Consider the following 23521-nt stretch of genomic DNA (forward strand, 5'->3'; position numbering starts at 1 on the left):
GCAAAGGGACTTGGATAATTTGAAACTTCTTCCATATCCTGTACAAATATATTGTTCATAGCACTAATCTGAAAAGCACAACCAAGTAAAAGTGGACTTAATTCCACATTATTTTTATTAAGATGGATAATTTTTTTAAGTGTTTTGTTGTGCAAACTCTGACTAGAGCCTCAGTCTTGCAAACAGTTCCACACAAGTGGTCCCATTGTGCATTAGACTATTCACATGCATGGTTAAGCCTGTGGATGCTGGCATTTGCAGGATCACAGCCATTTTTGCTAAAATTATTTTTCATCTTTAAAGCAAATCACTTCTAATGAAATTACATAAGCTTGATAGCAACACCATCACCCAGGCTGGATTTGCAATCTGTTTTTTTAATTATGGAATTTAATTATTTTTCTTCTAATATTTACTATTGAATTTAATTTTTATTTTGTTTTTATCACTTCAACATCCTAAATTTCAGGGATTCACTAGAATGTGTCACATCATTATAACCTTTATTATTAATTATTCACAGTAATTACTGAGTTGATGCAAACTTCATTGTGAAATTTAAGGTACCAGAAAATCTGGTGGTGATACTGTTTTACTCTTTGGATGTTCTTAAAATAAGTCAGAGTCAACAGATTGCAAAAATATGCAATTATAAAGTTATTAAAATGCAGATTTTTGGCAGGAAGCCACTGTAGTCTCCTGTGTTCACAGCTGCCTATTTACAGCAAAACGGCCCTGAGCAGCCTGTGGTGGCTTCTTTAAGCAATTACAGCTGATGGGTCAGGGCAGTGGCCTCTCTGAGGACCAGGTTCAGTAACCTTTCACCTCCTGGGTCATAAGCTTCACTCAAATTTTTTTTTTAGGCAAGAGGGGTTGGCAGTGGACCGTCATCTTTTGTTCCCTGTCACGCTGACAATAAGTCCAGGGTGCCTCTCCTGAGACTGTGCATGTACTGTACCTACATCTACACAGATGGTTCCTCAGATTAGAGTGTAGACCATTCAGCAGCATAAATTTTGAATTACACTTTTGAGGTCAGTGTAACATACATTTTCCCCAGTGGGAGCTGCCTTTAATCATTGCTGCCTTCACAGTTCTCTGGGAGCAGGGCATACTGGAATATTAACAAAGTGGCAGATGCTTTGCTTTAATGAAGAAATAAGCACTGTCATTTTACCTTCATCCTATCCCCCATAATGTCACTGGATGCCCCAGTGATTTTTTCTTTCTCTCTGCACAGTGACTTGGGAACAAAAATTATGACCCACTTAGTGAAAAAAAACTTTCAAAGTTGATGCTCAAAGGGTTGTGTGCAGACACTCAACATCATTGCTGCCAGCCAAAAACTGCTTTGCCTGTGGTTTAGCATCCAAGTAGGACCAATATGTGCTGGATCTTTCTCAGTGTCTATTTTTGCAAGGTGCTTAGAGTATGGACTTCTATTATTCATTTGTGCAGCTTCTCCCAAGAAGCAAAGTTCTTTTTCCTCCATGAAATTATGAGACTGGCACAAGCCATGAAAAGGAGGGGGAAGGTTATGCAAAATAAGGTGTGTAGCATCTAAACAGCAGGAGTGAGCAAGTCATCCTTGCTGTGAAATTGGGGTGATGTTCTCAGGGTGTGGAGAGGCAGAAGTTTGCATTGTTTGTGATAAAGTATAGTGAGAACATCTCCCCTTCTAAAGCTGTCTTGTGATGTTGGGGGCTTGTTGGCTGTTTGAAGCAGATGCCATCAATATCACAGAGGGTCTGTAACAGTCCCTAACAGGACAAGTGACATTTTGGGGTTCAAGATTGAAACAGAGCAGGACCAATAGAGAATATATTAGAAATGGTTGGTGTTATACAATCCCCTTATATATGGGCATACCTGGTAATACTTTAACTTGCTCCTCATAGAAATACCTTTCTTCTCTCTCAATAAAGTCCAGTCTGCATTGGCCCAAAAAACTCAAAATGTGTTCACCCTTTTCATAGATTTTCTTAGCTGAAAATGCAGAGCCTAAAACTTTAAAGGCATTGTCGTCATTTAAAAGGTGTGTGTCCTGGGAAACCTGTGTGGGCAATAACAGAAAATCTTACATTGATTTCTTAGAAGGAGGAAGATGCAGGAGAAAAGACAGGTGATCAGAGTGCTTATCCAGAAGAGAGTAGGTTTTGATTCCCAGAGAAAATAAAAAAAATAACTGCAAAGCAGGTTGGGTATTGGATTTCAGGAGCTCTTGGGCAGGTGAGTGATGATGCTGGAACCAGCAAAATGTGTTTTGATCAGGGAGAGAAGAGGAGCACAGGGTGCTTGAGGAGATGCAGGGGCAGGCTGATGACACTAAACATCATGTGCTCCTGTATCAGTTTGGTTGGTACAGAGTTAACATCAGCTTTGGTCATTAGATATATTTTAGGATTAGACCAAAATAGAAGGAGGAGAACTTGCTTAGTATTCAGTAGGCCCCTGTCTGGGTGCTCTTCCCCATTTTCTCTTGAAGTAATCTATTACCACATCTCAAGAGAAAAATGACCCCAATCTAAAGATTAATAGAGCAGTGTGTGGACATTTCCAGTGATGTGTATGAAACACAATTTTTTTTGTCGCTGTATGCACTGAAGTATCCTTTATCAGCAAATGTCTAGATCTTAAAAAGTAGGCTGATTATTGGAGAGGGCAGCAGGCAATTTAGGGCACATGGTGTTTTCTTATGACAGGAGCATTGCTGTGAAGTACAGTAATTTATGTTGATAAATTGTGGCCATCAGAATGTCTTAAACACTTCATAGGATGAATTTCTAAGCATACATCTCTCATTTTGCAGAGGATGGATAGAAAAGAGGTATTTGTTTGAGAAATTGGGGAAAAGATAACTCTTCCTAGTACTATTTCTTGAAAAGTAGCAAGGGACTTTCATGTGTTCCTAGAATCAGCTCATTGCCATTAGGGTCAGACCAACCCTATTTTGGTTTAATGTGTTAAACAAGTTAAGGAACTTTCCTCCTTCATAATGAAGTTGCAACAGAAATGGAGGAGCTCATATAGTGTCAAGACTGAGTACTTTTTGAACACTAGATCTTTCTTAGCAAAGGTGTTTTGAAGTTCTGTATGCAATCCAAAATGTAAAGCTTTTTATATCCATAATTAAAGACACTGTGGGGTCCATATGTTATTTTGAGAGGTTGCAAATTTCTCTGTCTTTTTTCCATCATCTTATATGGTCAGAAGTTTTAAAAGGAGTTCTTTGGGCTTCAATTCAATACAGCACAGGGGGGTTGCTGAGGTTTCTATGGTAAGTGTGAGTTAAGCACATGATCTAGTTCTCCTCTGAATTGTAGCCTGAAGAAATGAGCAGTGAAGTAGACTGAGTAGATAAGGTCCAAATTAGATATGAATTTACACTAAAGATGTGTGCATGTGTCTTGCAGTTGCAGCTGTCCCTGAACATGGTAGTGAATGTACTCAAGTGGCCTGAAGATCTGTACTAGTTGAACCCCATATCCCTAAGGAATGATAGAGAGGCATCCGAGGTGTTTCCAAAGCAGGAAATATATTCAAAGTTTGACCTGTCATGACCCATCTTGACTTGCAGATCTTTTGCAGAGATGACCCTGGATTACAGAGTTCTAGGATTTTCAGAGGGATAGATGCTAAAATTAGTCCCCTTAGCAATTAAAAGGTTTTGAGGAGATGTTTTGCTTTAGTGCATTATGATTGCACGCAGAATTTGTTAAAATACTGATATTAATGCTACATCAAAATGAGTGTGCTGTGGCATGTGGTCTGATATTAGTAACTGTAGAAGACTGGGATTTAAACAAAAAATCCCCAAACCATTTGTTTGTGTTCTGGAAGAAAAGGTTTCTGTATTGGCAGACAGACAACTACTGTGCATGTCATTTCCTAACCTTATTGCCTACGACTTTGTTGTACTGAGCTGCTTGCATATGGGCAGCAGGAGGAAAACCACAGCATAACCTGTTTACCAGTGATGGGAGTTCCTTTAGGCTGAATGCAAGCATGGCATATTCCTATGAGACACTTGCCAAAGTTTCCAAAAAGCAGCAACAAGTAGTGATTTCTAGCATGCCTTTTGGAGTTCTGGAAAAGGGTCTTTTTACTCATAACTAAGAATAAGAGCCAGTTGGTATTTGTTCAAATAACCCCTTTCCTCTTTGGTATATAATCGCTATCTCTAGTTTTGCCACAAGTGTCTTCAAGTTTCAAGTTGTTATAATTTCTGCCCCTCCCTTTTTCTTTTTCCCCAAAATTTCAGCTTTCCATGCCAGTGGTCCAAAACCTAAGAGTCTGCTGAAGATAAACTAAGATATAAACTAAGATAGGATGTCTCTTGGGAATGTACCTCTCCTAAAGACAAAAAGTGAGAGACTCTACATTTCAAGTTCATTTTTCTAATAGAAGGAAGTTTCTCTGCGTTTTAACTTTTGTTTCAATACAAAAAAAGCCCCGCCATGCTGATAGAATCAAGTATAGCCTTTTCTTCTGTTTTCAGACCCAAACTCAAAAAGCACTAAAGCATCAGTGCACTTTTGCCTGGTACCTGGCAGTGTAATTGCGTCATTCACTAAAAATTACAACTGACTTCACTATAAGAGAAGGAAATGAGAAGCTGGCAGGCAAGTTCTGACTCATCTTAAATATACACATGAGGAGCACAGTGTATCAGTGGAAGTGCAGATAGGACCAGACCCTGGGGTTTCTATTCACATTAGATGGCCTGCTCACAAATGTGAAAGGGGAGTACACTGTCAGCCTCCTACACTTATTATTTGTTTTCTGTTTGGGGAAGATTAAGTTTTGAAGAAACTTACTCCAGTAATCACTGGAGTACTATTTATATCATCATAAACTTGTGTCAACTTAACTGACTTTAATAATGTGATTATTATTATAAAACCCAGCAACTCTTATCTCCCCCACTGTACACGTCCTGTGGTAATGAGGAATTCTCCTTCTTTTCCTTCTCCCTTCTGCTTCTTCACACAATACCCAACTTAACTCAATTTTCCCCTGCTTTTCTCCCCTAGCTGTCAGTCACTGTCACATTACTTTGTATCATATGCATCAAGTTTTTCCATCAAGTAAGCCAATTCTAAAGCTGCCTTCCCAGAGGCTACACAGATTGTGGAAGCTGGAAGAGCTCAGGAAGGAGTAAACTGGACAATAACAAAGGCTCCCAGAGCTGCCTCTGCCTGCCAATCTCTCATGCAAGCATACACAGGGTGCTTTATATAGGCCATGCCTCCAGGGCCAGAATCGTGTGTGAGCTCGGCCAGCAGACCTCCTGTCCACACCATTAATCACAGCAGGGAGGGGGAAATGGCTCTTTGCACTGCATCACTGATGTTGTCCATTCTGTGTGCTACAGATTACAGTGTTGCATTCAGCATCCCCTGACTTCTGAAGCCCATGATTCAAGAGAGGGAGCAAAACTTCTTAACAGGAGTGTTTACCTGTGGGTTAGGCTAAGAAAGCTGCACTTAGTGAGTTTAGACAGCTACAGCAAGGCAAGCTTTCCAAGGCATGTTTTTTCTACTGTTAAATCTTTGGTAGTTTTCCTTCACTCTCCCGAAATGATAGATTTGAGGAACTTTTCTGTTCTGAAGCATTGTTTTCAAAGCTCTCAGTCCATTTCCAGTATAGTTTTTCTGTGAGACTTGTGTAAGCCATCCTTCATGTCTGACTAAGTTCAGGTATAATTGAGTAAGAGCTTCCTGCAGTATTCTGGCCTTCCTTAAAGGTCCTGTGCTTTGCTGGAGAAAGCTATGGCTATTTATGGATACCCTTTCAGAGCAGCAGAGATTTATTTCCCTGGCTGCCAGTGATATTAGAAGTTGTATAACTACATTTTTGCTCACAGCTTTTAAACATGATACTTTATTGATCTCTTTTATGCTTAAGCAGCTATAAATAAGCCCTTCAAAATCTGCATCATCCAGGTTCCACTCTTGCACATGACATGACAAACTTCTTGCTGTGTCCTGACCTTGGTGCTGCAAGGCTCATCAATATCAGTTCTGTACAGAAATTGCAAGGTTCTCCAGGTCTTCCTGGAAATGTTGGTGTTCAACTCAGTGTTTTCTAAACCCACCCTCCAGTAAGCTCTAAGCTCTTATCAGACTTTCTTGCTGATTTTGGGCTTCATGGTGAAGTGCTTCCCTTGGTCTCAAGCTGCCTTGAAGTGGGCACACATTTTGATGAGATTTTATTTTGATGTTCTTGAAACAAGCCTGCCTGTTTGTAGAAGAGCAGTGCTGCCTATTCTGGAACAGACACGCCTTTTGGTAGGTGGCCATGCCTTAAATTACAAAGTAGATGTATCTGTTCAGAGATCACCAGGCTTGATGTTGGGTTCAAAGCTTGCATGAGACATCTCTAGGTTCTGAGGCTTATCTCAGGGTTACACCAACTTCTTCCTCATCACTGGATGTCTTGTAGTGATATGTAGTAATATCCTTCCAAAGCTGTGATATTAAGGAGAATATGTGCCTATATTCACATCTTCCAAGAGATGGAATAGAGCTGTAGGGCTCACTTGCTTTGAGACTTCTGCATTTGGCTAATTATAAAGTGTCTAGTCTGATTGAAATATCTGAGCATTAATCTTCAGATATGTCACTATGTTCTTAGGTAGTTCTGTTTACTTTTTAATCACATAGACATCAGAGATGGGGTGTTTTCTGGGTGTTGTAGTTTGTTTGGAATAGTACAGCAAGAAGTGCTATTTTTTATCCTTTTCAGTACTTTTAAGAAAGATGTCAGTTTAAGAGGAATTTAAGCTGCTAGCATTGTTTCTAGAACTAACAGAAATCTGTAATAGTAATTTAAGGTTTGCTTTTCCTCTGAGATAATTTTGCTTTCACCAAAATTTTCCATATCTGCAAAATAAAAAAGAATTTCACATCTAGCGATTTTAAACAATCAGTGAAATAATTTATGTCAATGAAATTCTGCTATGTATCATATTTTTTTTGTGAAGTGACTACAAAACAAACAAAAAAACCAAACAAACAAAAAACAAACAAAAAGAAAGGGTGGAAAATATTGAGTACAGCAAATGGCCAGGATGGCAAAAACAATCAATAAGATTGTCAAATAAGATACAATCATATTTCATAGAATCATAGAACAGTTTGGTTTGAAAGTGACCTTAAAGTTCGTCTTGTTTCAACCCCACTGCTGTGGGCAGGGTCACTTCCCACTAGACCAGGCTGCTCAAAACACCATCCAACCTGGCCTTGAACATTTCCAGGGGTGGGACATCCACAACTTCTCTAGGCAACCTCTTCCAGTGTCACACCACTTCAATTTTGAGTTCAAAATATAATTCAGAAATGTATCTTTCTTAGATGTTGATAGGAATGTTTCTCCTACAGTGTGCCCCAGACACTGATAATTAATGAGGAATTACAAATGTTTCAAGGTGACAGTAATTTCAGGTAAGATCAGGAACATTCTAGGCTAAAGACAGATTAACCTTATGGAAGCTCCATGAGCCTAAAAAAATAGGCTGTTTGAGGACATATTTCCTTTCTTGGCAATTGCAGCCATCATGTTCTTTTAACACCAAGTGCTGTTGGCAGCACACAAGCTGTAGTGTAGTTGGTGTAGTCTTTTATTTTACATGTGACTGTTGGATTTGTAGTTCCTTTTCCTTCCCACTTCTTGCAGTGTGCTAGGGTAGTTTATTGGTAAGTTAAAAGCCAATGTCAAGTCTTCTGTACAGTAAAACTGGGAGCCTGCTGACATGCATCACTGTGCCATGGCATGACTGTTGCAATCCATCTTGACCAGTGTGTTTGAAAGTTGAGCTACATATAATCAATTGCACTCTTAAACTTTAATGTCTTTGACTGCACCATGTAGCACTGCATTAATTTAGTGGTGCATTCGGGCTCTGCATTTTGGGTCCAAGGGCTTACACCACCTGGCCTGGGCAGTGCCTGACACAGTGCTGTGTGATTAATGCAGAAGCCTTTCCTTCCTCTCAGCCTGGGCAGGAAGCTTGGTGCAGCCCTGCTGAGGCACTCCTCTCTAGAGAAGAAGAAGCCATAGAAAAGATCCCCCAAGCCACTGAATCCTTGCAGGGGGCCCAGAAGTGCATGGCATGTTTCTGAATGAAAGGGATGAGTAGCTGAGCTGGTTTGCAGAGGGGAGATAAAGGTGGGGGCAGGGCTAAAAAGGCTTTTCAGGTCAGGAGGAGGAAGCACACCAATATGAAGAGCACTGTTCATATTGGAAATCATTACTGGAAATCAATCAGATTTTTTCAAGAGTGCACAGCCAGCTAACAGATTCTCAGTAGCAAGTTTTCCACTTGAATGAAGTTTTTGACAGTCAATGACTTAGGATTTGCCTCTAATGACAAATATCTTTTTTCATTTTGGGACAAACATTATATAGGTGCTGTTTGTATTCAGCAGCATCAGTAACAAATTTTAACCTTGCATCCACGAAAAAAGCCACTGTAAAAGCAAACAGCCAGGAACATTAAATGAGCCATATGCAATGACTTACTAATTCATATACATGGCAGATACCCCTCCCATGGCCTTCCTGAAGCAAAGGGATCTAATGGTGGGTGAAGTGGAAGAAGTGGGTAATACTAGCTAAAATAGGCTGGGCTGTGTCATAAGTTACATTTTCGTTGGATTTTTTTTCTGAAAAGCTGTCTTTAAAGCTTAGAAAGAAGGGAGATTGAAAGATGCAATGGGCAGCACTGTTTCAAAAGCAATCCTTTATTTTTTGGAGGACATGGAGAGCCATCTAATCCAATTGAGTGCCTCTGAGCTATAAACAGTATAGCTTGCAGTCTCCTGTCGAATCACATGTTCTGTCTCAAGGGTTGCAACACATAAATGGTGCTGGACTCCAATGAGCAAGTTTGGAGGAGCTGCAGTTCCATGAATGTCAACAAATGTTTTAAGTTTAAGATGCCAGTTTGAAGATAAATGGAATAGAATTAATAAGCAGCAGTAATGGCTTTGTAATTGAAATTGTATAGACATTAGAGGTACATAGGGTGTTAGTAATCATGTTAATTATTTGTTAACAGAAAGGCAAAGTAATAAAATGAAAAATCAAAAAGCTTAGTTGTTCACATGCAGATCTAGGGGGACATTTTGTAACAGAAATAATTGCTTTTGCTTCATCCTCAGGGTGATGCTATATGTGTTGAATTGTTTTTTTCTCAAAAAAGCGGAGCAATCTAAAATTCTAAGTATAGAATATACTTAGAATTATACTTAGATATATGCTTAGAATATACTATACAGCAATAGTAGGGGTGAAAATAACCACATTTTAGAAACCTCATACAGCATCCCTCCCCAACACTGAGAGGAAGCACTGCTGCTAGGAAGGGTAAAGATAAATGGAATTACTTTTCTATCAGAAGTATAATACTCTTTATTAGTTAGTTATGTGTGCCTAGAATAGATCAGCTGTCAGGGAGAGCAAGTAGATTAACATGTACCTTGTGAGCTGTCAGGAGCAGATCAGTGTGGGTTTTTTTAAATAATAATTACCCCCTTCCAGAGAAATATTTCAGACAAAAGCACAGCTGCTTTATTAAGGGTGCCTTTTGTGCATAAGGATGAATATTCCAGTTTGTTCTCTTCATTTTTTGTGTAAATATAATACCATATTTACATAAAACTCTGCTAGGAAATGGTGCCATTCGCTGTTAAAGCTTGCATAATAAAATTGTTTGTCAGGGATTTAATTTGGTTGAAGTTTGTTATTTGTGCTAGCAGCTCAGAGGGGCTGCAGCTTGCTTTGAAGCCTGGCGATGCCCTTGCCCTGGGCAAGCCATAATGCAAACAGCTGTCCTGGGATTCAGTGTGGCAGGGCATGTATCTTTTTTTGCACCTTGACCATTGCTCAGAGGTGAAGGCAGCTGTTTGCTTCCCTGTGGTCAGAGGAGCTCTTTGAGCACAAGATCCACCATTCTGGCACAGTTCAGTAGTCTCTCTGGTCTGGCAGCTTGCCTGAGGTCTTGGAGCAAGTAACTCTTGGTGGTCAAGAGGGTATGGGGCTCCTGGGAGCCACCCAGGAGTCTGAATGGAGCAGCTGTGAACGAGGTCAGTTCTGGTGGGAGCTGGACTTGGCAGGGGAAGGGTTTAAATATGCAATGTGTTGAACCCCTCTGTGGTGGGTTGACCCTGGCTGGATGCTATGTGCCCACTAAAGCCTTTCTATTACTCCCATCCAAAACTGGACAGGGGAGAGAAAATATAGTGAAAGGTTCATTTATAAGGACCAGGAGATAACACTCACTGATTACTGTCATGAGCAAAACAGACTGAACTTGGGGATATTAATTTAGTAATATCCCCAATAATATCCCCAAGTAATATAGTAATATGCACTGATTTTTTTTAGTAATAAAATCAGAGCAGGATATTGAGAAATAAATTGTAAAAACACTGTTTCCTCCCAACTCCTCCCTCCTGCTCAGGCTCTACCTCATCCTCACTAGCAGCACGGGGAGACAGGGAATGATGGTTATGGTTGGTTCATCACAAGTTGTTTCTGCCAGTGCTGAGGTAGAGGAGTCCTTCTCCTGCTCCAGAATGGAGTCCTTCCCACAGAGACATTCCTCTGCTAACTTCTCCAGGAATCCATCCCACAGGCTACAGTTCTTCACAAACTTCCCTAGCCTGGGTCCCTGTCCACAGGTTGCAGTCCTTCAAGGACTTGCTGCTCCAGAGCATGTCCTTGGGCATGGGCGCCCGAGAGGGTCACAAGCCTTACCAGGATACCTGCTCCAGCATGGGCTCCCCTCTCCATGGCTCCACAGATCCCTTCCAGGTGCCTGCTCCTGCATGGGCTTACCCCAGGTTCACAGCCTGTTTTGATCATCTACCTACTCCAGCCTGGGACTCATCCACAAGCTGCAGATGGATCTCTGTATATCCAGGGACCTCCATGGATTGCAGGGGCACAGCTGCCTCCCCATGGTCTGCACCACAGCCTGCAGGAGAATCTCAGATATGGCACCTGAAGTACCTCCTGCCTCTTGTTCTTCACTGACCTTGTTGTCTGTGAAGTTGTTCCTCTCACACATTCTCATTCCTCTCTGACCACAATTATATCTATGTGCAATAACTTTTTTTTAACCTGTCTCAAATCTTTTGTTACAGAGGTGTTACCATAATTTCTGGTTGGCTCAGCCTTGGCCAGCAGTGCATCTGTTCTGGAGCTGGCTGGAGTTGGCTCTGTTGGACATGGAGGAAGCTTCCAGCAGCTTCTCACAGTGAAGTCACCCCTGTAGCCTCCTGCTACCAAAATCTGGCCATGCAAACCCAATATACCCTCCCAGAGTTCAGAAGGTCTACTTTGATCTTTGCCATTGTAACTTTGCATGTTGGAGTTAAGAACTGAGATTTTAGAGAGCTTTGTCAAATCATATTTAATTTAATTTTGACACTGAAGCCCAGTGATGGAGCAATGTGTGCAGCAGAACAGGACTCTGGATATGGTGCTGAGCTAGTGCTGGCAGCAGCAATAAGAAGACAGCCTGCTTAAATTTGTTTTTCAGGGCTGGCTAAGGAACTGGCTTTAGATCAATTCCCTTAGGAAAATCATATTCCCATCACAGAAAGCAGAGAAGTGCTAAATTCTTGGGAGACTTGCTGCTGGGGACTCGTCCTACACAGGGGTAGGTGATATAAGCAGTTGGCCAAGACTGTTGTGAAATATTTATGACATTGCTGCTGTTCTCCTCCGTGGAGTGATTGAATGAGAACCCCATTTCACCCAACATGTGTAGGTATTTACTGAGCAAATATCCATATACCAATATTTCACCTACAGGCCTAGTTTGATTGATACAGAAATAATCATTGTGTCTGCACATTTTTGCAAATGATGGGAACAATTGTATGCATACAGAAGCTAAAAAATTTGTATTATGAATGTTTTAAAATCCTCTTTTGCTGCTTCTTCTTGCAAATATAGTAATCTAAATGTGATGGGATTTAGCAGGAGCCCAAAGAATAGAAGAGAAAAATAATTAACATTGTGTTCTGTTCATAACTAATATCACACTTTAAAACCTGTTGAAGGATTGTAGGGGTTTGTGAGAGAGCGTTTTTTTTTAATTTGTATATGAAATGCTGGAAAATTACTGTAGCTAGAGGTGAATTGTTGATCTTGGTCAGTCCTGAAAAACTTGTGCTGAAACACTTTTCTGGTGCTATGTTATTCAAAGCCTGAGTACATGGGTGTAGTCACCTAGACCTGAGATTTGGGTGAGGAAGATTCCTTCTCCTTCCTCTTCCCATCTCTCCTCCCTGTCTCCAACAGCCCAGTCATGAGAAATGTAGGGAGAATTTCACTCCTTTCTGCAGCACTGTCTGTGGTCAATTGCTAGGATCATTTGGATATCTTTGTCTAACCAATTCAGTAGATTTCACTTTACATGCATCATATCAACTTGACAGTGTAGCAGCTTTCAAAATAGCAAGTATTTTTAGGTACTTTGCTGTCATGTCAAACCAGAGCTTCAGACCTAAATGCTGTGACAGAACACCATTGTTTTGAGCTAATCTCAGGTTTCATTGTTGCACCAGATTGCCATCCTCAGCTTTGTGTGACGAAGTAATGCCTCTAAAGATGACAATGTAATAGGATGATATGTGCTATGAGGTGTCTTATGGACAAGTTAGCAGTAAGACAATTCATTAGCTGATGCATCTCAGTGTTACTCTTGCCCTTTTTCTCATGAGAATAGTGTTCTTTATCTCACAACATTAAGTAGAGACAGACCGAAATAGCAACAAGTTATTTTGTCTAGCTTATATGCAAAATCTCTACAGCAGGGACTGTCAAACTGAAGCTACATTTTATTTCTGCAGCTGTTTCTTCAGTGCTCTAACACTATTATTAATAGTACCTGTCACCTGTACAGCACCTCAGAGTTGTTAGCAGTTTGAGAAACATACAAACTTAGTGGAAAGCATCAAAAATTAAGTAAACACCCTACTTCTTACTGGCTAAACTCAATTCTAAAAATCACTTTGTAGTCTGGCTTTGCCTTTAGCTTAGTGAAACAGTCTTCCAGACAGCTATTACTCTGACTTACTTTATGGTTTTGCTAGATCACTCCTGTTACAACTTTATAACATCTAGACTAGAAAGGCACTACTGAAAACAGTATGTAGAGTTTCCTTGTTTAACTTTCCAGGCCCCTTTAATTAAGTTAAGATGCTAATGTGATTTTGACCAAACAAAAATCAGAAGCATATCTTGCTGGTAGTGCTAAAATCCTGCTAATAGCTGTAGAAACTCCATACAGTTAATGATTCTTGTTGATCTTGGTGAACCAGTAGTAGCAGTAGAGACCTTAGTGTAGAAAGCAGTCTTTCTTAGCATCATTTTTATCAGCTAATCATTTTTAATTGCCATCAAGCGGGTGATGTGACAGGAAGACTTTGAGCTATTCTTGCAGTACCACCATTATTACAAAGCTGGAAAAAATATGTGGGAAAAAAAAAAGTGTGCTGGAAATAAATTTGAAAACTTCTGACATTCATTTGCATTTCTGAAGGCTCTCTCAACATGGGTGGTTTCTATCCAGGGTAGAACACACGGTTCTGTTTATATATTTTTTAAATGAAATTGTGAAGTTTTGACAGCCTTTAAACTTTTGTTGTAGCCTCCTAAAATCCCCCCAGTGTGAGGCCAAGCAGCCTGTGCTGCAGAGCCCTGGCCAAGAGTCTTTGCCAGCACCTGAACTGGTGGAAAAGCCACCTGGCCCTGCCTGCTGGCCCCCCTTCCTCCCATATCCTCTCAACCCTTTCATAAGTCTGCTTGTATGAATGCACTGAGATTATAAAACCATTGTTCTGTGCCACAAAACCAGGTACCCAAAGTTACAATAGTTATAAAAAATGCCCAATGCAGTTTCTGTTTATTCCAAACTCCCTTTGGCCCTGAGGGAATCTGACTACCAGGCTAGTCAGCCCCTCCCAGCAGACTCAGCAAGCCTTTATGGTACTTCTGTTGTATCACTATTGAAAATAGTTCATGTTTTACTGTAAATTACTGTTATTTGCAACTTCCAGTTTCGCAGTTCCCACTGCACAGAGATCAAGCACCCAATTTTTCCTTTGTATCCATCAGTGTAAATCAAAATTAACTCCAGTGAAATCAGGCTAACCACAAGTGTAAACCTAGGAGGAATGAAAGGAAGATCAGTCTACAATCTACTTGGGATTTTTATTGGTAAATAGCAAAATTAATGCTGCTGTTCTGCAGACACAGGGTGACCTGCAAAGTACTAGCTCATGCATTACTAATGTATCTCCATTTAAATGCAGATTTTTGCTCCTAACAGAACTTCAGGGAAATCCTCTCCAGATAAACTGTAATAGGATACAAAATGGTGATTCAATATTTCACTTTAGCTTGTGTTTCAGCTTATTGATCTTAATTTTCTATCATTTTGATGCAGCATTTGCCTAGGAGGAAGAGTATTACATTCACTATAATACAGCTTTTAATTAATAATTAATAATTTTAATATTCCCCACATTCATGCCGGCGGTGGCAATCTGCTTGTATTCCTTTCCTTGTTTCTATTTTCAGTGGTGGAAACCAGCAAGGTGGGACTTTACATATCTCAGGAAGTAATTGAGACACAGTTGAGAAAAGGCAGCATAGCATAAGTATCACAGTGTCCATGTGGAACATGCTTAACATGATAGTCTTTGGTCCTTAGCCATTTGTGGTGACAGTAGTGAGACCCTGTCATGATTTGGTTTTGCCATATATGACAAGTTTAGGATGAAATTTTTCTCTGCCTCCCTCAAGCACTGCTTAAGTTCACCTTCTAAGATGCACATGAAACCTTGATTTTTTTTTTTTAGATAGATAAGCTCTCTTTTCTGCACTAAACTTTAAGTGTCCTAAATAATACAATGGAACATAGAAATTATGTTTATCAGTCTACTAGATCATGAATACATTCATTAAGAGGAATTACCTGATATTGAGAGTATTTTTGCAGCACTTGACATGATGACCTCCAATCTAGCTATAATTAGGCCACACTATTTCTCAGTTTCCAGGCTGAAAGCCAGCAGCACAAAGATTACAAGCAAGACTTATGTACCAGCCACTCAAAGATAACTGATTTTCAGTACCAGCCACTCAAAAATAACTCCCCACTGTGGGTAGAAGTATAAATGGGATGAGATTTTAAAATAAATGTTTAGGTTTCGGGTTTTTGATTATTTCTGTAACTTAATTACCTTAATATAGGGTGCATTCTGTTATCATTTTCAGATGTTGTTCTTACATCCATAAGATTAATGAATTTTCAAAATTTTACTTCTGAAATTAAATTTTTTCATATAGCATCCTAGGATTTGTATACTTTTTTTTAATTATCAGAGTAAGAGCAATAAAATAGTGGAAATTGCCAGTCTTGTGGTTACTGAGATCTCTTCTGTCATGTAATATGGTCAGCAAAACAGATGTCTAAGAAGTAATGATCTTTGTGATTATGCTCCTTTGGGAAGCTCACCTATGTGCCCTCAGTTTTCTTCTTTTAAATTATGTCCAACATCCTCAAACCCTGGCAGATTGAAACACCATCTAAACAAAACAAAAACTGCTAGAGAAACATTCCTCCACTACCCCATCAAAGTCAGTCCTCTCCATACCCATGTTTAGGTCTGAATAAGTGGTATGCTGCAAGTCATCAGACAGAAATTTGTTACTGGTAAGAACATAAGGCACACCATAAAAAACTGTCTCATGGTAGATTTTGTTAGGTGGGGAGTTTGGGGGGGTGGGATGGGGGGTGGGTGGGATATTGGTGGGATTTTTTTCCTCCCCCTCCATAAAAAGGCAGGAACAGCATTTGCTTTTAATATTGGGAGTCCTCGCTGACTTGGTAAATGGAGAGTAATGGAAAAATGGTATAACTACAGTGGAGAAGCTGGGTATTTTTCTCATCAACAATCCATTATCAGTAAACTCAGTTTGCTTGGAACCAAAGCACTAAACAAAACTTCTAATGGTGAGAGGTATTTCAGTTAATCACTTATGGGTTTAACAAAATCAAGATTTTAAAGAGACTACTATTGGTCAAAAAGAAAGCTTTCAGTGATCCAAAGTAAGATTGCTTTTAATTGGAAAATTATAGAATTTCCAGGGGTTTTGAGTTTTAGATTTTTTTTTTAATCGCAGTGTGGAATCTTTTATTAAAATTGGTTTTGGTACCCAATTATAGCAAAACTATTTACTAAATAGTAAAAAATAAAAAGGGGGTTTTCTTCAGAATCTGTTTCTTGAAAAGTAAGCATTGTAGTGAAAATGAGTGTTGTAATAGGTTGGGGTTTTTCCCCCAAGACGTAAGTTCTTGGTAGGACTTACAAATAAAACTGAAATTCATTTTAAAAAAAGGGAATGGATCAGGTGTGAACTAATAAAACTTACCACTTCTCTGACCTTGTAAACTTCCATCAGAATGCATGACACAGCAGAAGTTTGCCTAGCAGCAGTAGGTTTGCACATCCTCTTATTTCCTTTACCAGCTCAAAACTAGGTTTTTACATTAATTACTGTTCATTTATTGAATGGAAAACATACATTTTTAATTATGTTAGTTGAAATGTTGGCTAGTGTGAAACCAAGTGCTTGGAATTGGTCCATTTGATCAGCAGTTGGCCACGTGAATCAGCAGTACTGTTTAACAGTTTTTGCATTTTTTTTTCATTTCACCATTTCACACTATGATCCTTGCCCAGCAGAAAACCTGATAAAGATAAAAGGCTCCATCTAGTGGGCTAGAATTTTCTATTGAAAGGGAAAAAAGGCTCTCATTTTCACTTCATTTTATGCACTAAGAAATATGGCTTTAGATTTAGTTTCATTAAGCTGCCATGTTGTTGTTAATTCTTGCCTTCCGCAGAGCCATTATTTTATATGCAAAGCTGCGAAACATTGAGTATTATTCTGAGTCTTGAGCAAGAAGCAATAAATGATACTAAATGAGTGGGTTTATACAGCAGTTCATCAAAAAAGTTCTTCCTCCCCACCCCCTTCAAGTTTCAATATATAATAACCAAAAGAAGATAATTTGTGTGTCAGTAAATGTTTTAAAGTATTTAAGCTTCTTTCCTACTTAAAACTGACTGGAAACACTCATAGCTTGACCACAGCACTTAACACAGTATTTTGGGAGTATTTATGCTCAGGGAACTCTACCCATGTGTTACCTCAGCACTAAATGACTTGTTTACCTACAAATTGGGAAATTTGTGTTTTCTGGCAAGACACAGCCCCTGTGGCCTCTGCTGTGTCTTCCAAAGGCAAACAACAAAACTCATCCATCCTGGCATCTGTCTAGGAGCCTGCCTGGTACTGTTGTGTGTCCAAAAGAATCTTGATGGAATCTAGCACCTTTATTTTAGGTACACAATTGATATAATACAGTAGTATGGGGTTTTTTTTTCTTTTCTCTTTGCTGGATTTCTGCACTGCATAGCAGTTATGCTCCCCGCTCCTGAACTTGAAATGGCAGGATTCTTCCATTTGCAGTAGTGAAACTTGGGTGTTACTCTCATGCCAACAAATTCAGCTAGCAGCTGAAACCTCCTTTTCAGTTCACTTCAAGCTTGTAACAAGTGTAGGAGCAGGAATAAGTAGAGCAAGCACAGATTTGGCAAAGAGACACTGAACTATATATCCTGGCTTTTGTCTGAACGTCCTTCCTTTTAAAGCAGTAGAGTCTGGCAAGATCAGTTCCTCCTGTGCAGCTTCCAGCAAGGGCCAGACAGTGCATGCATTGTAGTAATGCACTACACCCAAGTTTACTACAGCCAGCATTCATATCCAGCACTGGAAAATGTGTCTCCTGTGCAAATCACAAAATAGAGCATACTAAGTTGTTTTGCACTCCTTTTGACCACAGGGAGATCCTCCTTTGCATTTGGTCACTTAATAGCAAATCCAGAGGATTTTTACTTTGGTACCAATGCACTATTTGGCAATTCTGATAGATCACACAGACTTGCTGATCTTCCAGAACAATCCTCCCCATCTGCAGCTATCATTGTATCCTACCTGGAAATGTTTTTCTGAGCTGCCAGTGGGAAAGAGCTATAATTTGGCTTGTTTTACAAGCTAAATCAAAGGATAGTATTAGAGTTCTTACTCTGAACCTTCCTATGAGCAAGGACTACCACAGAACTGAGTAATTCTAGAGTGCCTTTGAGGAAGTTGATATGTTTGCAACATGCAAACAATGCTATCTCAAAAGGGAAGAAATGAAGGGCAGAACTTAAAACTGTATGGTTTGCTATTTGTTATTTCTAATGTACACAAACACCTACCTCACACGCAATAGAAGAAAAGATTCAAGTCCCTTAACTCAAAGTTGCTAAATATCACTTTTCACTGCTGGCCTTTGTTTAGAACTGTTCATGTTTTAAAAGATTATAGGCTTGTTGCTGAGCTAAAGCAAATCCCAAGTTTGGAACTACAGTAAGATTGTCTTTGTTTTACATTTTCTAGCACTAGTATTTGAACTGATTCAAATGAAATACAAATTTCCAGATGTGAAACCCTGAGGATTATCCAACACACTGCTTTTGTAATAACCTGGTGTAAACTCAAACTGTTAATATGGGGATTAATTTATTGCCTCTTAGGGTCATTGAAAAATCTCATACAAGCCTTCTAACTAGGTAATGTTTATCCAGTTTGAATTTATTTAGCTACTTTTTTGTTCTTTGTGGGAGCAGTGGTCTTTCAAATCAATGCACTGATGTCGTTTTATTGTTGTAGAGAACCACTCAGTCTTTTCCTTACTTTTCACAGCTAACCAGGTGCTGAAGTTTGGAACACTGGTCAGTACTTCCAACACCTATGACAACTCCGGGATCGTGACCATCGAGACGGACAAACCTTTGCTGTGGACAATGGCTATCAAGAGCTAAGATCAGCTACAGCTGCCTTTTCTGATCTGACACGACTCAAATTACTACAAAATTTCACTGAATTAAGACACTAAAGCTGCTGCAAGATATAAGCAGGCACTGATTTTGTGTATTGAATGAAAAACAAGTATGAAATAAAAGTCACTTGAGACTGAATCAAAATTACTTGCTGTTATAGAGTACTTCATTCTGGTAAATCTACTTAATCAGAAGATGCATGAGCAGCCATTCAGTACAACCACAAACCGAAATGAATGTAAAGAAACTGCTGCTGCTTATCTGGTTAGTTCAGGCTACTTTTACAAAGTATTTTATTCCAATACTCAACTATTATTCCTGTCCTGCCAAAAGGAAATACAGTATCCAGTTGCACATAGTAAAACTGTATCACAAGGTGATAGCACCAAGATTACCAATCTCATTTTTCTGTCCTGGTTTGTTACATAGGTAGGTGCTGGTGAAGATTTCTCAAGAATAATAATTGAATTTTTCTACTTAGGAAGCAAGTTAGTGTACTGAAGAAGCTTCAGTTTTGCTGCAGTACCAGTATCAGATGTCCCAGCATTAAGTGCTTTTAAAGTCTGTAACAGAAGTACTGTTGTACCTTCTGCAAATACTAAATGCTTATAATAAGATTTTTAAGTGAATTAAATGTCTTAATCTCAATCTGAGGAGGAAGAGGATTGCATCTACCAGAGTTTTTGCAGGCTTAGTTCTTAAAATCAAAATATGCAATAATATAAAATAATAAAAACTTCCAGGTCAACATGCAGGGGGCCAATACAATTCTATGTACAGAACATGATCCAAAATGGGTATATATCCTATCCAATGGTGTGAGCAAGTTGTGGATTTGCTGAAGGACTGCTTAATGTCTCTGACAACTAGATTATCCTCAAATGGTATATCTCAGTAATCAATTATGTTTGGGTTTTTTAATTATGCCATCAGAATAAGGACTGGCAATGCAATTTCTTTGTTTGACATGAGATTTTTTTCCTGTCAAGTACATACTACAACCTAGTAGCATGACCTCCAAATGCAGAAAGGAATTAATGATAATGATGGTGATTCCAGAAATGACTGACAGGAATTCCCATACACTTTTACACCACTTGAAAGAAAGGCTGTTTTCTTGCAGTCTGCTTTTGCTAGAGCAATGCTGTTCCAAAGCTTGATTTACTGCTTTGTAAACAGCCCCTGAAGAGGGGTCATACAGCTTAGGCAACCTTAGAATGCAACACCGACCCAGCTTCAAGCAGGACATTGGACTAGAGATTGTCCAAGCTTCCTTCCCACTTGAATGATTCTACTATGGTTAAAAGAAGTAACAAAACAAGTAAAGCACACAACTACTATTACCAAAAAAAAAGAAGCAAGCCTGCAGAGAGGTATGATCACATACACTTTAAAAAAAGTAGTAAGATGACAACAACGTTTGAAAACGCAAACTGAGCTTGTTTAATATCAAACAAATTAAAGCTGTGAAATCACTGCAGCAGGTGTCACAACTGTCTTCTTCATGATGAATATTCAGCCACCTCTGTTGAGAGAACAAAGGAATCCGTTTCAACTAATTAAGTGTGATCAAGTGATCCCACCTAAAGTCTTACTTATCCTCCCACCACTGCCTTGTTAGGACAACCATTACAGCTTATCTCCCATTTTCAAACACTCCTTGCCTAGATGACCACTCTTACACTTATAAGGGAGTCACATATTACAGACACAGAATGGTCTTTAACCTCTTCCAGTGCTGGAGAGGGGATGACATTAGCTCTGGAGAATATGGTACTGTTAGTATGTCACTACCATGGGGCCAGTCAACCTGAAGTTCAAATTCTTCATGATGTAATATTCATTCCAAAAGGGATTTTACAGGATGCAGTTACACCTAAAACAACATTTCAAACATATCTAGCACTAGGTAAATGAAACAAGGCCAACCTTGTTCTGTGCCCTCTCTTCCTACAGCATACCCACTCAGTTTTCTTTACCTTACCATCCATTATTCATTTACTTTGGATACCCAGGCTATAAAGTGGAAATAGTAAGAGCATTTAAGATCCAAATGAGGTAAATGTTCTGTGGTCAAACATACACTGAGGAACTGGAAATCAAAATATCTAACGTTCAGTTTTGAAGCAGAATAGTCAGAAAAAAACTGAGAACAGTGGTTCTAATACTTTGCAGCATACTGAATTAACATAAAGTTCATTAACATTGTTCATAAAGTCCTTTGAATCAAGTAATACTTGTCATATTACACTAACATGTGAAATGCACACACAAAAACAACATGGGTCCCGCAGGGCTCACTAATGTCCTCCGTTTAAAACTGAGGACGTAAAAATTTAGTGAAACTGAAGGCCATATTCACTTACACAATTATATTGTTGATGGGGATATGGATCAATTTGACAAAGAAACCAATAAATCCCATTATTGCAAAGCCTATTGCTGTTGCCATGGCAATCTTCTGGAACTCTGCAAAATAACAAAAAGAAAATTTGTTAGGATGTCTCATGTATGGCATACATATGTGCACTGCAGAGACCAAAGGAGAGATCTCTCTTTACAGGACTATGTTAATACTGGAAACACTTCAAAGTCTGCACAGATGCTGAGAAACAAATCCACTTTTTTAGAAGACAGATGAGATTTTCAGAGAGAAGATGGAGATTTCCACAAAGAATGGCTAATCGCAATCTTTTTTTACATAAGCAGAATCAAAAATACCCACTATGACGATTCACAGAACCTTTATCCCATTATGTTTTCTTTACATCCCTACAAGCACTGAAAGTAACCTTTAATACAGCATCAAAAATAGAAAATCTGTATTTATGTCTGTCACAGGAGGACAGCACTCTAAGACCCCACAAAAATCGAATACTTGGGATATTTTCAATTACTTTAGGACAGCAACCATGAAATTAACAAAGGTCAACAGCCCCTCAGAAACCCTGCCAATCTGACAAGGAATTAAGTTCCTTATGGATCTCAATAGCAAACTTAAGTCCCAGACCTGCTCACTCTGAGCATGTAAATAAAGCACTGTAACTTTCAGAGGACTAGCTGTATTCTGGTTTTAGTTATAGCTTCTCTCTGGGGCCTTTCTAGTCCAAAACCTCCTCTTCCCTACTCCCAGCAACAAAATTGTTCCTGTCGCAATCAGGCAATGACTGACAACTGTGGAGCACTGAATTTCAGCTACTTAACCTCTCTCCTAAAGTGAATTTTAGCACCACTTACACACCTACATACATGTGTTTACAATAGCCAGAACCTTAAACACACTGACATTTAGACAACTAAAGCTCAAGTTTAAATCTCACAGTGGCAGCTGAGAAACATCCACAGCAAACAAATCAACAGATGTGACGTATGGAAAGACACATGCTAAGATACAAGACAAAATAAGGATTGTGTTCTGGTTTATTGTGTGCTTTACCTTTCCTGTCAGGCTTGGTGCATCTCTTAACAAGTCGTATGGAATCTTTCACAAACTGACGGCTGGGTTCCACAAATTGCATTACCTGATCCATGATTGCCTGCAAAGACATACACATTTAGCATTGATGGTTCCACACGTACACTGAAAATCAGACTTTTTCATTACATTAGTAACAGTTACCTACAAAATTTGTAAAAGGCTTAAGGTAAGTGTTACATTCCAACCTAAGATACTTCCACTTTGCAGGAAATGAAGACACTGTTTCAGTAAATAAACATGAGGGCCTATTTCTGACTGCTAAAGAAAAAAATATGGAAAATTGTGCCTTTCAGCCCAGAAGAGGAAAACAGCCCCATCACAGCTGGGCTTTCAGCTCACGCCCTATGCCGTGTTTCTGAGAGGTCTAAATAGACAAAAGCCGCCGGTTTGAGGGGATCTCCACGCCAAAAGCTACCGAGGGCTGGTGAGCACGGAGAGAGAGCGCTGTGCCCGAGCCGTATCCTCAGAGCAGGCGTGTGCCAGCATTACCACGGCACACAGGACACCACCGGCGGGATCTGCTCCCACTAATCCTTACGGACCCCCTGGTAGGAGCTGGTAGAAGGCTCCCGGTGTGATGCCGGCCCCTCTCGCGTCCCAGCGACCCCCTTCCCCCTCGCTCCGCCCGACGTCCCCCTGCCTGCCGCAGTCCCGGCAATCCCCCATCCCTGGCCCTATCCCAATCCTCGCTTCCCAGCCCTGATCCCCGTCTCCCCGGGCCGGGGAACACCCGGGCCCCCCGAACCGCCCTCACCGCAGGCCGAGGGACACGTCGCACTGAGCGGCGGAGCGCGTGACGTCACCGCGGCGGGCGGGGCGGGTTTTGGGTGGAAATTGAAGGGTTTTGGGGGCGGAGTTTCACTTGGATTTTTTTTCCTCCTTTCCGGTTTCCGGGGGCTGTCGCTCCTCCCGCCTCGCCGGCGGGGCGGGCACAGCGGGGAGGGCCGGTCCGCCCCCGCAGCGCCTCTGCAACTTCTGGCAGCGCCTCTGCGACTTCTGGCAGCGCGTCTGCTTCCCGTGCCCTTGGAGCCTTGGGATCCCGGGGCGTCCTAGCGGGAAATAAAGG

The 23521-nt window shown here is 40.1% G+C and overlaps 2 protein-coding genes across 7 annotated transcripts in view; one reads left to right on the forward strand and one right to left on the reverse strand.

Moving 5' to 3' along the window:
• The window catches only part of TPK1 (thiamin pyrophosphokinase 1), a 303717-nt gene extending 284593 nt beyond the window's left edge, over positions 1-19124 (forward strand). For all 3 annotated transcript variants that reach the window (XM_066557120.1, XM_066557121.1, XM_066557124.1), the window contains one exon: positions 18841-19124. In XM_066557120.1, coding sequence (XP_066413217.1) covers positions 18841-18959 — 119 coding nt within the window. In that variant the 3' untranslated portion in view covers positions 18960-19124. The remainder of the gene's footprint in view (positions 1-18840) is intronic.
• A 1227-nt stretch (positions 19125-20351) lies between these two features.
• Positions 20352-23301, reverse strand: SEC61G (SEC61 translocon subunit gamma). Of its 4 annotated transcripts, none has more exons than XM_066557126.1 (4): positions 23210-23301; positions 22414-22513; positions 21344-21446; positions 20352-20502 (listed from the first exon to the last, which is right to left on the reverse strand). In XM_066557126.1, the coding sequence occupies exons 2-4, from the start codon at positions 22505-22507 to the stop codon at positions 20493-20495; spliced, it is 207 nt and encodes a 68-aa protein (XP_066413223.1). In that variant the 5' UTR covers positions 22508-22513; positions 23210-23301; the 3' UTR covers positions 20352-20492. The 4 variants fall into 4 exon arrangements, with proteins under 4 accessions (XP_066413223.1, XP_066413225.1, XP_066413224.1 ...); XM_066557128.1 differs by lacking the exon at positions 23210-23301 and adding an exon at positions 22601-23011; XM_066557127.1 differs by lacking the exon at positions 23210-23301 and adding an exon at positions 22597-23011.
• Between the last annotated feature and the right edge of the window lie 220 nt (positions 23302-23521).

The sequence above is a fragment of the Molothrus aeneus genome, chromosome 1 (assembly GCF_037042795.1).
Source record: "Molothrus aeneus isolate 106 chromosome 1, BPBGC_Maene_1.0, whole genome shotgun sequence".
Classification (NCBI taxonomy): Eukaryota; Metazoa; Chordata; class Aves; order Passeriformes; family Icteridae; genus Molothrus; species Molothrus aeneus.